The 16,474-nt window shown below is 39.2% G+C and overlaps 1 protein-coding gene across 9 annotated transcripts in view; it reads left to right on the top strand.

The window, feature by feature from the left end:
- The window catches only part of MCTP1 (multiple C2 domains, transmembrane 1), a 563,225-nt gene that overhangs the window by 530,895 nt on the left and 15,856 nt on the right, over nt 1–16,474 (top strand). For all 9 annotated transcript variants that reach the window (XM_010831935.1, XM_010831934.1, XM_010831936.1 and 6 more), the window contains 2 exons: nt 11,812–11,921; nt 15,664–15,773. In XM_010831935.1, the coding sequence (XP_010830237.1) occupies nt 11,812–11,921; nt 15,664–15,773 (220 nt within the window). The remainder of the gene's footprint in view (nt 1–11,811; nt 11,922–15,663; nt 15,774–16,474) is intronic.

The raw sequence follows: 16,474 nt of genomic DNA, 5'->3' as shown, positions 1-16,474 counted from the left end.
ATGTGTGTGTGTAAGTTGCTTCAGTCATGTCCGATTCTTTGTGACATTATGGATTGTAGCTTGCCCATGGGACTCCTCTGTCCTTGGGATTTTCCAGGCAAGAATACTGGAGTGGGTTGCCAGGCCCTTGTCCAGGGGATCTTCCTGACCCAGGGATTAAACCTAAGTCTGTCCTGTCTCCTGCATTGATGGGGAGTTGTTTACCACTAGTGCCCCTGGGAATGAAGTTAATGATTATCCGGCTTCTAAAACTCAGAAAAGAAAAAAGACAATAAGAGAAAGGGAAATTAGGCAAAAAAGAAGAAGAGAATGTTTCCCCTTGGGAAGAAGGAAAATTAGTGGGGAGAAGGAAACTAATCAGTATATAATATCTACTAACGTGCCAGTGGCTTTATGTATGTGATTTCTTTCTGTTCCCATATCAACATTCAGGTAGACATTATCTCCATCTTACTGGTGGGGAAACTGAGAACCTGAGAGGCTGAGTAAATTGTACAAGTTTGCGTGGCTGTAAAATGCACACAGCAGGATTCAAGCCCACAGTGGCCATCTGCTGATTAGGACAGGCCCAGGAGCTGCTATCAGTGTGATAGAGTGGGCCTTTGTTGTTTTCTTCCAGGTTGATTTCAGGATGAGCCTGTTTTTGTGATTTAGTCTGCAGTAAGAAAGGGGTTTAGGGGGTAGGCCCACCTCATATATCAGCAGCATCCCGTCGAGCACAAAGTTGTTTTTCAGGGACGTGCTACATATGGCATCGATAAAGAAAGATGGGCAAGTTCCCTTCAAATTCAGCATGCCCTTTATTTGTACCCACGTTGCCTCTGTTTTGTTGAATTTCATTGAAGAGCCCTGTTGTCTTCTTAAAGAGGACAATTAAGTTCTCAATTTTGTCCTCAACTTGCTACATTATGGCCAGGTCTGAAATGGTGGATTATATTAGATTATGGGCTTCGCTGCTGGCTCAGATAGTAAAGAATCTGCCTGCAATGTGGGAGAGACCTGGGTTCAATCTGTGGGTTGGGAAGATCCACTGGAGAAGGGCATGACAACCCACTCCAGTATTCTTGCCTGGAGAATCCCCATGGATAGAGGAGCCTGGCAGGCTACAGTCCAAGGGGTCGCAAAGAGTCAGACACAACTGAGTGACTGAGCACACATATTAGATTATGCAGTTTATAGGGAAACTGAGGAAGAAAAGCCCCAAATGGTGGAACAAATTATTTTTTCCTAATGCTGATTTCCCTTGTCTGGTGGATTCAAGTCAGGCCATCAACATGGCTTTGACATTGCATTTTCCCTGATTTGTTCTTAAGACCTTTCTCTATCCCCAAACTTTGTGCTCTCAGAACCCCGAAAACTTACAGCAAACAAACAAATCACAGAAATTAAATAGCAATAAAACTGTTGTTGGCTTCATATAAAAAAATATTATCCAGTATTTAAATGGCAATTATTTCCAGAAACTTGGCAATTGTAACCGTACAAATGATGAAATTGATTCCAGTCGGAGTCCATCTCTGTTTGGAAAGGAAATACCAGTAGTGTTTGAAAAATGGATTATTAAAGACCTTGCTTTGCTGAAGGTGGCTCATATGTTCTATTTGCTAACACAGCATCTTGTTGGGGGAAAAAAAAATAAATGCAGCTTTTCCCTACCCCAGATTATTTTCACTACAGATCTTTAGAGCAGGAAATAAAAAACAGCTAATGGTTCATGGGGCATGTGGAATTAGTTTAAGCAAAGCCAAGCCCTGGTCCTGCTGACCGCCTCCTCCTTCCTGTACTGTTTTGTCTATGCCGGCCTTAGAATATGTCAACAAATCTCTTTTAAGCTCTGATGGGAAGAAAGGAGGGTGATTCTCTCTCTTTCTCTAAGGGAGTAATTTACAACAGATGTCTTTTCTTTTTTTTTTTTTTAGAAAGGTACAAGTTTGTCTTGTAAAATATTTGTAAAGAGAAATAGCCTCCGGATTTCACAAAGTAATCCTTACTCGGTCTCGGAGATGTCACAGAGAGCGTTGCTTTTATAACACTAATGTGATTCTTTGCTCACACAATTTGATTAAACTCAAGATTAGTTTTTGGGAAGAGCCAAGTTTAAATATCTAAAACAATGTAGTGAAGAAATACCATATGTTACTTGATGGCTTTTTGACAGTGACCTGAAAGGAGTCCAGTTTCAGTCATGAGACCTGGAATTCCAGGAACTCTTTCTAACTAGAGTAATGAGACCCTAACTTCTCCAAGCCTCCCTTTCCTTATCCATAAAATGGGGAAACCACCTGCCCCTGCCATCCAAGTGGAAGATAAGTTAAAAATGCTTAATAAAGTCCTATACGAGGTGAACAATTTCAAACAAACCTATTCAAGAAAACATCTTCCAGAGTTCCATACCTTCATGTATATGCTTTTTTTTTTTTTGTATAGTTAGTAAAAGGAATCTTTTTAAAACTACTTTTTTAGTAAGCAGATTGGCAGCAAAGCTCGTGCTGTTTAAAATAAAATAATAAATCCTGGCTCTGATTCAGCCATGAGGCTCGTTGAAGAAAAAAACCACTGATTTAATGGGAAGTGTTACCTGCATAAGTGCTGACAGATAAAAATCACATGAGAAAAAGGTGTATGCTTTGCTGAGTATGACTGACTTCGGCCTTAGAGAGTGTGCAGCTTTCAGCAAGCAGGGAATAGTGTAAAGAGATGAATTGACTCCTCATTTTTCAAATCCCGTATCTCAGATGAGGACAGATACAGCTGGGGGCACCAAACGAGAGTGAGCATAGATGGGGGTAGAAGTTTGAGTTGGGATGAAAGGCATCTGGTCTTTGGTTTGCTCATGTAGGGAATGAGAGTAATAATACCCTTCACCCTTGTGTGACTGTTGCAAAGATCAAGTAAATCGATACATGCTTATGTAAAATGATACAACCAGAGATAACCTGATTGAATTTAATGACAAAGAAATTATATAAGCATAGTATTCCTTAGGTATCACAAATAAGGAGGAGAAAATTCTCATCTTTATGAATATTTAATAAAATTTATCATTTAAAAAGTTTTTCAGTGCTTCCTTTTCAGTCTCTGCAAACTGTTAAGTAACATTAATGGCTAGTATGTACTAAGCACTTTCTGTGTTCTAGACATTTGCAGTAAATGCTTTAAACTCAATTTTATAACCATCAAGGAGGGAGGCTCCATAATTACCCCCATTTTACAGATGAAGATAAGTAAATTGCTCAAAATCACACAGTTAAGGCCATAATGGAAGCACAACCTGAACTAGGGTTAACCAAAGAGCCAGTTAGTCAGAAATCTAGAGTAGGGACGACAGAGGATGAGCTGGCTGGATGGCATCACCGACTCGATGGACATGAGTTTGAGTAAACTCGAGGAGTTGGTAATGGACTGGGAGGCCTGGCGTGCTGCAGTCCATGGGGTCGCAAAGAGTCGGGCGCGACTGAGTGACTGAGCTGAAGACTATGGTTGTCTAGAAGGTTTACAGCCTTCCCTAAACTCAGTTGCCCCCTAAGCTGTGCATTTGAACTCCAGTCAGATTTAAAAACACATCTGGAAATGAAACAAATGATTTCGAAAGAGGCTTTTAAACACACATGTACACACAACTTTTTCATTAGAAACTGGGATAAAGAAGAACTCGCCCGGCACTGTTGTTTAGATCCAGAAGCAAGCCCAGGCTTCTGCTCCCTATCGGCAGTCAGGCTGACAGTACTGGGCCCATAGAAAGTGCAGGAGAAACTCTGTTCCCGGCCGTGTCCTCAAATAAACGGTGTCCTCAAATAAATCAGCCAAATAGCCCCGGGGGCAGAGGCTATTCCACAGCCTTGCTATCTCCTCTGTAAACTGGCTAATCATCACCAGAAGGGATTTTTTAGGACACACCTAATTTAACCTTTTTTTTTTTTTTCAAAGGATCCCAAGGACAGACAGTGACTTGTCTTAGGCCACCATAATCCTGAGTGTGCTTACACATTTTCTAGACCTTTCTACAATGCGTGCATTTTGACTTTGCAGAATTCTTATCTCAACACTTGGACTGTCCTGGGTGAAGGTTTCCTTTGTCACTGATTTTCCTGTCTGGTTGCTTGGGAACAGCAGCTTTGGGGCTTCTGCTGTGGCTTCTATTGAGGTCAGCCTGGAGCCAGGCCTTGTGGCCCTTTCCCTTGAGAGTCCATCTGAAAGCAGAGCGGTCTCCTGGGACAGAGCGCCAAGAGATGGCATCATCTATAGCACCGCCCCCTGGAAAGTGTACTTCCTGCCTGCTGGCAAGGAGATTAGTCAAAGGTTTTGACACTGATATATAGCCCTGATCTTTCAAGCGATTACAGGAACTGGACAGTTACAAGGAATTTTCTTAAATGCTTAGAGAGAGGGAGACTGGTACATCCCTCGAGGTCTACATGAGGGTTTTGAGTAGAAAGAAATTGGGCTCCAGGGAACTCTCCCTCCCAACAGCAGATTCATCTGTGCCGCCTGGGTACTTTCTGTAAGGTTTATCTACATTTATATTTAATGGAAAGGTAATATTTTATGTATAGCCTTTTTACAAATAATAAAAAATTAGAACTTAAGGTGGGTAGTGAACGATTTCGTTTTTGCCTGGCTTCAAGTCATCTTCAAGAATATTCACCTTCACTTCCCCCAGGTTCTTTGTCTGCTCCTCATCCTCCTGTCCCGTGGGGTGTCCCTTCTTCAAGTTTTCCTCTTCCATTTCCTTTCTCTTTCCTTCAGTCTCCTCTTTCATCCTTTTCCTTTTCTCTCTCTCCTTCCTTCTTTCCTTCCCTCTTTTCCTCCCTCCCTTTCTTTGCCCTTGTTTTCTTCTGTTCTTTCTTTCCTGGCTTTCATCAAACCTTTAAGAGTGCCAGCTGCCATTTTTAAATGCCCGTTTTCATTGCTTGGCCCAAGGGATAGTGCTTTCCAAATTTTTGTTATTTTGCAATCACCTTTCTGGAGAAGGAAATGGCAACCCACTCCAGTACTCTTGCCTGGAGAATCCCATGGATGGAGGAGCCTGGTGGACTACAGTCCACAGGATCGCAAAGAGTTGGACACAACTGAGCGACTTCACTTTCACTTCACTTAAAGTTACATGCAGAATGTATAACATTAATGGGGTGAGGCACAACTAAATGTGATTAAAAATTGTACTGTAGAAAATGAGTACTGGAAAGCAAAGTATACTGAATAGAGGAAGCAAAAAAAATTAAGACCAGGTAAATGTTCATTCTGGGGGAAAAAAAAAGAAAACATGTAAAGTCAGCAGAAGGAGGGGGGAAAAAAACTCAATGTAACATTATAAAGAAACTAATATCACTTTCTAAAATGGAATCTGACAAGTTGACACGAAGTCATCTGGGGCACGACTAAACACGCATAAGAGGTTTCATATGTTTAGGCATACTCAAGTCGCTTCAGTCGTGTCCAACTCTTTGCGACCCTGTGGACTGTCACCCACCAGGCTCCTCTGTCCATGGGATTCTCCAGGCAAGAATATTGGAGTGGGTTGCCCTACCTTCCTCTAGATATATTGAGGAGTTCTAATATTTCAAAATTTTGTTTCAAAGGAACAAAAATAGATAAAAAATAATTTGAATTGTCTTGATAAGGAACTGTATCCCAAGTTTTACTGCTATACTACTTCTGCTATATTATTTGCAGCAGATATTGTACTAAGAGCTCTATGTGGTTTATCTTATTTAACTTAGTCCTCTTTATAACCGTGAAACGTAAATATTTTTGAGAACTGTTTTACTTTTTAAAAGAAAATATTCTGACTTCAATGGTGTCCATCTTTTTTTTTTTTAAAAAACAATGGGATAACAATACTTCTTACTTTTTAAAAGAAAATATACTGTCTTAAATGGTGTCCATCTTTTTTTTTTTTAAATACTGGGGTAGCAATACTTCAGACAAAACAGATTTTATTTTCCTTTTAATTCTGTATTTATTTATTTTTGGCTGTGCTGGGTCTTCGTTGCTGCATGGACTTTTCTCTGGTTGCAGCGATGGGGGCTACTCTCTGGCTGTGGCGTGCAGGCTTCTCACTGTGGTGGCTTCTCTCGTTGCAGAGCACAGTCTCTAGCTGCCTGGGCTTCAGTAGTTGTGGCTCCCGGGCGCTGGAGCACAGTCTCAGCAGTTGTGGTGCGTGCGCTTAGCTGCTCCACAACATGTGGGATCTTCTCCGATCAGGGATCAAACCCGTTTCTCCTTCATTGGCAGGATTCTTTACCAGGGAAGCCCCCTGCATCTGTCTTCTTAGCCTTAACCATACCTGAGACACCTTTAATATTTCAGTGGAGGGTTCCTATTTTCAAGGTGAATGTTGGAAAAAGAGCCACGGCACCCAGTAACCTGGGTAAGATTTGATATCATAAAAACTGTATAAGACACTGAGATGAGATTCAGTAGTCAAGAGTCCCTGTGAGTTGTTGATTTCTCTGAGAATTTCAGTATTCTAGATTTAAGGCTGCAAGGTAGGTTCCTATGCCTGAAAAAAAGAAGGAATATTGCCACAAAGAAAACATTTTGCCACTTTATGTGCTTTTATTCAACCAATACCTCATGTCTAACATTTCCATAGGTTAGAAGTATAGATCCGAGAGGAAGTCGGTTTTGCAGGGCATGAGTGAAAAGACCAGGTGAGTGAACCAAGTTTACTGAGTGAACTAAGAAAGCTGTACACTAAAACCATCTTTAGTATAAAAAATAAATCACACGAAACATATTCCAAACACAGTTGTATACTTGGTGCTACGTTTGCTCACAGAAGAGCTGCAGTCCACAGTAAACTATCACGATTATGTATCATAGCAAATATCCTAAGTCTTACTGCTCACCTTTTGCGAGGTTACCTAGCGGGACTTTAAAGGAAAAGCAAAATTATGGTCCAGATGAGCTCTCTGGGGTGCACATCTGCATGCCTCCTCCAGAAGATTATAAGTAAGGTGAATTATGCTCTGGTTTCCTAGGACAGTTCTGTTTTGTGCTCGTCCTGATATGACACTTCATAGCACTCCCCCTTTACACTCTTAAGACACGCTCTCACCCTAGAAATTGAAGTAAGTTGAATTTTATAACATCAATATTTTGAGCAACATGTTCTACACGCCTGCTGTGTTGAACACAGCACAGGTGTCCAACAGATTCATTTTCTCTGACGTGAACAGGACCGACAGTGACCTCGTTGGTGTGAGTGACTGGCAGGATGCAGCTGGGTGCACAAGGAGCCCAACCCCACAGAACACACATCCCCTGACACCTATCACCTTGGCTTCTTGTTCTCTTTTGGAACAGAATCTGTGAATGGGAGCACATATTGATTCCTTAGGTCTTGAAAGTTTCCTAAATATCTCACAGCTAAGGACCAGAGAGTTCTTTCGGAAAATCCAGTGCATTTTCTAATGGGATACATGATAGTAAAATAGGTGACTATGAAAGAGTCACTACATTTCAGGTGTGCAGTTATGGATACTTTGTGGACTACTGAAAATAACTAGATTTTAAAAATCATATGGAATTATTAAAAAAAAAACTTGTATAATATACATCTCACATGTTTTCAGATTTACAGTTATAGTTCTATTTTATGGGTAAGTTTCTTTTTACATCTTGAAAAGAAACCTTAATAATGCATTAAAAAAAAAAAGGAAACAATAGTGTAATTTCCAAGCTTTTCAATGATTCACTACCCTATGATATTTTTTTCCATCCAGGCTGGTTTATAAAGGAAAGTAAAAACGACAATAAAAGAAATGTACTAATTTATTCTCTACTAATAAAGTATTGAACATTAATGAAAAAAGTGTGAAATATTGGAAAGCAACACAGAGCAATTCCATTACCCATTGCAGTTTGGGGTCATATACTGTATATAAAGAGTAATTACTTCATTGGTTGGAGACCTCAGTGGAGGAATATAGAATTTGATGAAAGATTTTAAAATAAAAAATTTTATCCCAAAGCATTTCCTTTTCAAAATTTGCCAACACTCCAGACTTTTTTATTTTGAATTTTGGTGGCCAGGGGTGACAAGCTTGGAGGGTGGGATGGGTATGTAGAAGGAAGAAAAATTTTAAATGAGCAGATTTTTAAAAACTCTTTAGCCAATACTCAACATTAGTACTTGGATTTAAAGTATCTACTAAAAATAGTCTTTGTAGATGCCTAAAATGACACATCTTATTAATGAAGGGCTCGTATTTTATATTTGCACACTGCATTATTAATGTTAAATCTGGTGGTTTCTAACAACCTTCCAATTTCCATTTTTGAATCAAGTTTCTAGATTTCATTTTCTTGCTGATCATGGTGTTTATAATAATAAGTTTCCAAATCTTTGCAAGTCTTTTCTTCTTGTTTATCCTCACAGGGATCCTGGGCAGGAACTGAAATCTTCTTGGGTAGAATGAGGTCACAGTATATCATGCAGAGAATAGACTCTGGAGTTGGCTAGTCGTAGTCCTAATTCCAAGTGCTGTCATTTACCACGAGCCTGTTTTCTCTTCTGTAAAGTAGGGGAAAATACATTGGAGGATGGTGGTGAGGACTGAATGAGCTATGTGAAGAGCATTTTATGGAGCTTAATGAGTGTTTACATTTTACTTCTAAAAATAATTTAGAATACAAAAAAATAAATTAAGGAAAAAGCAGATAAACCATATAAAATCATGTCCAGTGACTGCTGATTCATTTATGTCTTCTATCCCTATTACTTTTATAGTGGTTATAGAAAATCAGGGAACTATTCTGTTTATAAAAGTAAAATATATTGATTGCAAAGAATCTGAATATTATAAGAAGGCATGAGGAAGGCAAACATCCATTTTACCTTTAATATATTTTTTTTTACCTTTAATATTTTGACATATTCCCTTCATCATTTTTCCATCCTACCCATTTCAAAAATGTTAGGATTATGCTGTATATTACATTTACTTCCCATTCTTTTAAATTTCTAGTAGATCATAAGTATTTTCACTCTTTTAAGCAGTATTTTGTGATTTCCTAATAGTCTATCATTTGTATTAACATAATTAATTATACCCAAGATGTTAATGATTTTTCTGTTACTATAAAAAAAACTGCCATGACAACTGCTTCAGATGTTTGTTGAATATACTAGAAATCCCATCCCTTCATTTGTCATATTTTTGAAATTTTTTTCCCACTTAGCCTTTTACATTTATAACTTTTGATATGTTTTTATTTTATGTAACTTTAGCTACTAATTATTTTTGTGATTTTCTTTACTGCTTGTATGTTTAGAAAGTTCTTTCCTATTCCAAGGTCAGTAAATAACTTACCTATCTTTTCTTCTGCTTTTATAATTTTTTAGTTATTTGCTTTTAAATTAATGTATATTTGGGATACTTTAGTTTGAGACAGATGCTGAGGTAGATTTGAGCTATCTCAAATAGGTTTGAAAATCTATTAAGGCATGATTTAATATAATTTTCCCCTAATAGTTAAAGCAATTACCCAGTAACATAATATTTCCTTCTTTATGATAGATTTATGGTGGTGCTTTATCATACAATGATTCCTCTTTTAATGCTCATCTTTCATATTTTAATTACATAAATATCTGGTACAATAAATGCTTTCTCATTATTTCTCTTCTGCAAACATTGCTTAGCTATAGGTACTCTTCCAAACAAATTTTAAAAATACTTCATCAAATTCTCCCCATTTTACACCAAACACATCAGGATTTGCTTGCAAAATTAAACTTTTATGTTCAACTAAAAGAATACATTCTTTTAATATTCAGTCTTCCATTGCAGAAATATATTATCTCTAATTTCTTAATAAAGATTCTGTGCATTTCTTGTTAAGGTATGGCTAAGTACCTTATACATTTTTTTGCTATTGTGAAAGAAATACTCACCTCATAATTTCAGACTGGTTAGAGTTTATTCTCAGTAAACTTTCATTGTATAACCAGCATGCTTCATCTTCAACTTATTCTGCATGTAGAAAAATATTTTGTAAGAACACATTACTTCATAGATGTAAATGAACTTAGCTGGTGCTTGACAGAGAACACTGAAGGCTGTGGAGATTATTAGAGCAGACCAACTCTGCAATTATAAAAGGAACAAGAAGGAGCCACTGGTTGTCCATTTTATTCTAAAATGTACAATTGCATAGGTGAAATGAATGCATTTTGTTTTATTCCTGGGGAGGGGAAAAAAGACCAGAAATCGATGCACCCGTGTTTGTAATGACAAGTGAAGGGCAACTTTTGAAGACAGTGGGGACTCCGAGAGTGTGTCATTGTTCTCTAAACTTTGAGCCTCATGCATTTCATCTACCTCATTGCCTGACGGTCCGTTTGGCATAAGTGAGATGAATCATGTAGGCAGTATCTCCTGTGGGAATTAAATTTAAAGTGAAGGCTCTAAGTAACTGGTATCTAAAGATCATGTTATGAAACTGGCATCCACATCCCCAATCCCACTGTACCCTGTTGTCCTTGGAGGCTGCCCACACACCTGTCATTCACTTGCCCTCACTTTCCAAGGTGGCAGGATGCCAGCCCCAGCAAGTGTTCACAGTGCAAAGTGCTTTAGACTCTGCTAAAATGAAAGTCAGTATGTAAATGTGCAACATGACGACATTATTATTCTGGTTTCCTGGCTGCTTCCAGCAAGCACTGACTGCCACATGAGGTCTCAAGTGTTCTGGCAGTGTGCAAGTGTTCAGAAGTTAAAAGTAATGAAATTGGATCTACATTTCCACAGAGATTCAAGCTGGCATGGAGAAATGGAGTCATGGGTTGGATGGTCTCCACCAAACAGCCTAGGCAAGTGCCTTTGGTGCCAGGCTACTAAGCAGAATTTTCTATCGTGAAAGGCCACCATTATTTCTTCCTCTGGGTCTAAAATTACAAAACGTGCACATTTCCCCCCAGGTTCACACCACTCTTTGGGTGCTTTATGCTCAATCTGCACCCATTCGCTGGAGCACACACCAGCTTTGCTTAGGTCCAGCACAAGTTTTAAGATGAGGAATTAAATACAAATAGAGGGAAAATGTTTAGTTAGAACCCTGACTAATCACCCATCTGCTGGAGCACACAGCTTAGGGCCAGCACACGTTTTAAAAGGAAGAATTAAATACAAATAGGGGGAAAATGTTTAGTTAGAACCCTGACTAATAGAGCATGAAGTATGTAGCTCTATTCTTAAGACAGGGCCCAGGCTATGTATTTTGCTGTCCCTAAGGTGCTGTCTAGAAGTGTCCACTTACTGGATTTCAGTTGATTTTATTATTTTTAATAAAAAAAAATTTTTTTTTCTTGCAGTTTTCATTGCTTACAGGTCTTATTTGCACCCAGCATTCCCTGCTATTAAAATAATCTGGAGCCAAGACCAAACTTATGTCTGTGGGTGGTAGGCCAGAAAACTGGGTCTGCTAAGTATCATGTCATGGTGGGCCCAGGGTCAGCAGAGATTCCAGATTTGGTCATTCAGAGACCTGACTTCCCTCTTACAACTTCACGGTTCCTGTCCCCCTGCTGAAATGTTTCTGTTCATCAGGGCAAGAGCCACAGAATCTGAGTCTTGTGCTTTGCAGCCACCTGTACACTAACACAGGTCTCCAATGCTGAGTGCTCTTCCTGCTCCACCTCCCTTCTTGTCTAAAATTTTCAGGGGCTGCATGCATCCACTTATATCCATGGAAAAATGAAGTTCATTTATGTTTAAGAATGTAAGTGTTGACAATGAAAAGAATTCAAGCCCTGAAGGATATAGATACCTTTACTCACATAGAATCTCTTTTTTATTGTTTTAGGACAGTGAAAAAAAGGGATTTATAAATAAAATTTATGCCATCCAGGAGGTATGTATCAGTGTCCAGAACATCCTAGATGAAGTGGCTTCCTTTGGCGAAAGGATAAAGAAGTGAGTGATGCTGACATGCGAGCCCTGGCTTTCTGGGGGACAGTGTCCATTTGTTTCTCAGAGGGTGAAATGCCACATTCTTTCTGGCAGGGGACACTCCGTCTGGGTGATCTATTGCTCAGTTTCATCATTATTTACTTTGTTTCTGCCAGTCTTTGGTTTTATGAAAGTTCTGTCAATTTCCTCCTTGAAATTTAGAACATATTGGTTGGAAAGAAGTCATACTTGTAGCTTTGAAAAAAATAACACCGTCCTAAATTTTAGCACATTTTCACAACGAGACTTTGTTCTTAGAATATGAAATTGCAATAGAAAAAAAAAAATAAACCCAGTTAAATGAGGATTTCAGGTAATCAAGACACACCTGTATTTTATTATTGGTCAAGTTAGTTTCATCAATAAAGTTAAATTAGAAAAATATTATAAACAGGACCCTGGAAAATATTCTTTCAATTCTAACTAGCTGAGATCATAATTATAGATGAAATAAACTAATACTTTGTCATTTAGAAAATAAACAATTTTTATAATTTAAAAGTTAGAAATTAGAGATTCACAGAGAACAAAAGTAAAATTAAGAAACATAATTTGCATTTTATTTTATCTTATATACTAATATATATTTTAAAACAACTTTTATAAAAATGGTAAGGTAGATTTATAATTAATAATCAGTGAAAAGTATACTAAGGGCTTATGCCACTAAACTACATGAAAATTGGCCTGCATAATGATTTCTAAATGGTCTGTTCAAGAAGGGGTGCTTTATACCTGGATAAGCCTATATGTTTCTAGTTTCATATCTCTATTCATTGTTTATTATTCATAACCAAAAGTATGCGGCAGATTTGGATGCTTGGGCATACACAGAAATTGAAAGGAGTAAATTATTTAAACTAAAGGTGTGGGTCATTCATCTGGTGCCTTTCATGTTTCAAGGCATAATGCATTTTATTTTGTATAATTTTTAATACATTTCCACATATGCATAGGTGCTGAGTTTCCACTTTCTCACCTTAGACACAACAGCCTCCCTCTGACTCCCAAATGGGACTTTTAAGCAACATTCAGTATCAGACTTCTAAAGATTGATTTCCACATCTTTCTTCTTCTTTGTGTTTTTCCATCTCTAAGAAATGTTTCCTTGTTCTCCACAACCTTTCTGCAGAAGCAGAGTGTAAAGTTCTAAATGGGGCATTCCCCTACTGGGTGTTGTCCTTTCCCTGAGGTACAGTGTGTGGACTATCTGACAGGAATATCTCATTTATAGCAGAAGACCCCGGGTCAGCTCTGAGGTCAGGACTGTGAGTGCCTGAAGGGGCGAGGCTTCTTTGTGACTCTGGGTGTTAGGAGACCTCAGACTGGTACTGGAAAAGACCATGGCCAGTTGAAGGAAATAACCAGGTCGTGGCTATGGACCAGCCGTGGGGAAAACTGGATTTGATCGAACTTTCTAAGGGGTAGACAGAGATACAGGTGTAGGCTGAGGTACAAGAACATAGCCTAGAATCTAGTGAGTCTTGTAGGAACTCTCTTCTGCATAATCATCTTTGGACTACTAAAATGAGAGAAACTCCCCTGGAGTCACATTGGATAAAATGGATCTATCTAGAAAGCAGATTTAGATGCAATCTTTAAGTGCAAAATGGAAGTCTCCATAATTACATCTTGTTATGAAATAATCCTCCCAGAACTTTCTTGAATAGCATCTCTTGGTGGGAAATGGTATAGGATCACATTCTAGATTTAGATTCCATGATGCACTGTGGAAATAAAAAGGGCGGTCTTTTTTCCTCTGACATTAGCTACACTGGTATTCATTGCCATTTATCCTTTCAAGAGGAATAAGAACACAGGGAGCACTTCAGTGAGGCTGCCCAGGAGGAGGGTTTTCCGCGTGAGGATGGTGTGACGGACGGCTCTGAGCTCAACCACGGGAGAGCACACAGACCCTCAGCCTTCTGTTCTCTCCACAGCGGGCAGAAGCAAGGGAACTACAGGCGTCAGTGAGGAGGGAAGGCATGCTCCTTTACCTGGTGACAATTACACGACGCTCACTCTGGCCATAGGACATAAAAAAACATGACAGAAAAGCCAGACCCCAAGAGTTACTAAAAATAAGACAACCCAGTTCGATCAAACTGTGGCTTTTTTATTGGGGGAAAAAAAATTTAGGAGATGTGACCTAGAGAAAGATAAAAAGCAAGTCATATGCCACAAAGTTAAGGAATGACTCTTTAAGTATTAGGCTGAAGGGTAGTACATGAGAAAATCTCTTGACAAACATCCTTTATTGGATTACAGACTTCTCTGGAAAAACCCAGTCCAAGTGAATAGAGCATCCATTACCAGGAAATTATAAGAAATAAACACTGACAGTTATCCGTATCATGTACAATTTCAGTATTTTCTCCAAGTGTCTCTGGGGCCCTTCTCACTGCCAAGAAGTGCTGTACAGTACTTCTGGAGCTTAATGGCTCTAAATAACATCAGCTTGATTCACGAAAACACACTGCCATCACTGCCAGTCTTTCTGGATACAGTGAAAGCTGTCCCTATTTTATACCAGGAAAGCTGATGCTCAGAGAGGTCAACCACCTAAAGTCACAAAACAGAATCTAGGCTTTGAACACAGATTTGCTACTAATTTTGGTTGTTTTAATTAAATTATGCTAGAGTCACTCAAACATACGTTAGTTCCTCCTTGGGGGCCGAGCACTGAGGCAGTAGTATGCCTGTAAATGGAGACACAGTTCATATACCTGACCTCGAAGGCTCCACGCAGTGAGTCTGTTTATAATTTTGTCACTCTCTCTTAAAAACTATCAGAGACTTACTACGGATGTTCTACACAAAAAGCCTGAAAATATCTGTTCTTTCCATGTTCTGTTTGCCTTCTGTCGTGATTTTTCCTTTTTGTCCCACTGAAGTCCTTCCCATCTTCTTGGTACTATTTTGTATAACTTCTCCTTCTGTTCGTTGATCCCACTTTTGTTCTTTGTTCTGATGTTTTATCCCTGTCAATACTCAGTCTTGCGTCCATCCCTGGCTCTAACCCTCTACATTATCAAAAGCCCATCCTTTTCCAGCTTCAACTTCCTTTGTAGTCTTCAACTGTGCCATGTTCTCCTTTGCTGAAACAATGCAGGGAGAACAGCAGATAACGCTAGCTTTACTTCCTAATTATCTATGCACTGCTGGGAGGAGGGCAATGATGGGAACAAAGTTTTTCAAAATTTCCCCTTGCTGACTTCTAGTTCCATCTGAAACATAGCTGAAGTGGAAAGTATTTTTCTAAGGATTTCTAAAGTTCTGAGGATTTCCACTACAGTGTTAAGATTTAGGTCTATAGACAACTGCTGGCGATATTTTTATTTCCAGTGTGGGTAATCCTATGTGAGAGTTCACAGAAGAAAGAATGGTAGACCCAGGGGCATTCTCCTCTATGAGAAATTGGAGAAAACAAGATTGAGTACTAGTTTTAGAAGTAGAAAAAGATTTTTAAACCCTAGGAAGTCACCCAAGTAGTATGACGACTTTACACCCTGAAGTCACCTCAGCCAATGTGGAGGGGTTGATGTCAACACCCCTTACCTGGGTCCTGTATTCAGGAAAGACCACAACCACTGGCATCTCTTCCCCAAAGAAATAAATCTTTCCTAGATCTGTAGTCACATTCATTTTCATCTTTGAGAAAAGTGTGAAGTGCTCAGATTGCTGATGTGTTTGATTTCTCATTCAGTACTTTCAACTGGACCGTCCCATTCTTAAGCTGGCTGGCCATTGTAGCCCTCTGTGCGTTCACAGTCATCCTGTACTTCATTCCGCTGCGATACATTGTCCTTGTCTGGGGTAAGTAAAGCCTCTTTAAAAAAAAAAAAAACTGTCATAGCTGCTAAGAACAAACTATTTTTAAGGGATGAGTTATACTGTCAGTAGTTCCCTGTATTTATGGGCATGAAGCTATTCTATGATGAAAAGAGACAGGTCAGTTAAAAATCACAACAGTCTGAAGATTTAGGTCTACCTGCAAAATGCATTTCTCTTATCTGGCACCATAGGCTCCATCATACTATAAACATGTATTGGTGCAGATTCTCCATACATCAAAGTGTAGCTTCGTCTAGATAGCACTCTGATTTATTTTCACCACTTACACGTAAACAGAGGCACTGCGATCTGTAAGGTGCATTTAGGACAATATGCTTTTGTGCTGTGGTACTTTATCTTGTGGAAGTGTCCGTAAGCATGGTGCTGTATACGGCTGCATGTTTAAGAGGTCACCCCTAGGAAACAGGAAGAGGGTCTTTGGCATCGGAAGGCTGCTCGGGAACAAAAACCTCCGCTCTGTGTGTGCCGAACAAGAATGCTTCTATAAAATCTCACTTTCAAGGTGCTATCTGGGGAGGGGGTGTCCTAATTTTTAATGCAATTATGCTGCATGCTGACAGTTCCTATGTACCTAGACTCTATTTAGGGCTTCCCTGGTGGCTCAGATGGTAAAGTGTCTGCTTGCAATGGGGGAGACCCAGGTTCGATCCCTGGGGTGGGAA

This window comes from Bison bison, unplaced genomic scaffold, assembly GCF_000754665.1.
Source record: "Bison bison bison isolate TAMUID 2011002044 unplaced genomic scaffold, Bison_UMD1.0 scf7180017864533, whole genome shotgun sequence".
Taxonomy (NCBI): Eukaryota; Metazoa; Chordata; class Mammalia; order Artiodactyla; family Bovidae; genus Bison; species Bison bison.
This window is presented reverse-complemented; position numbering and strand designations above follow the sequence as displayed.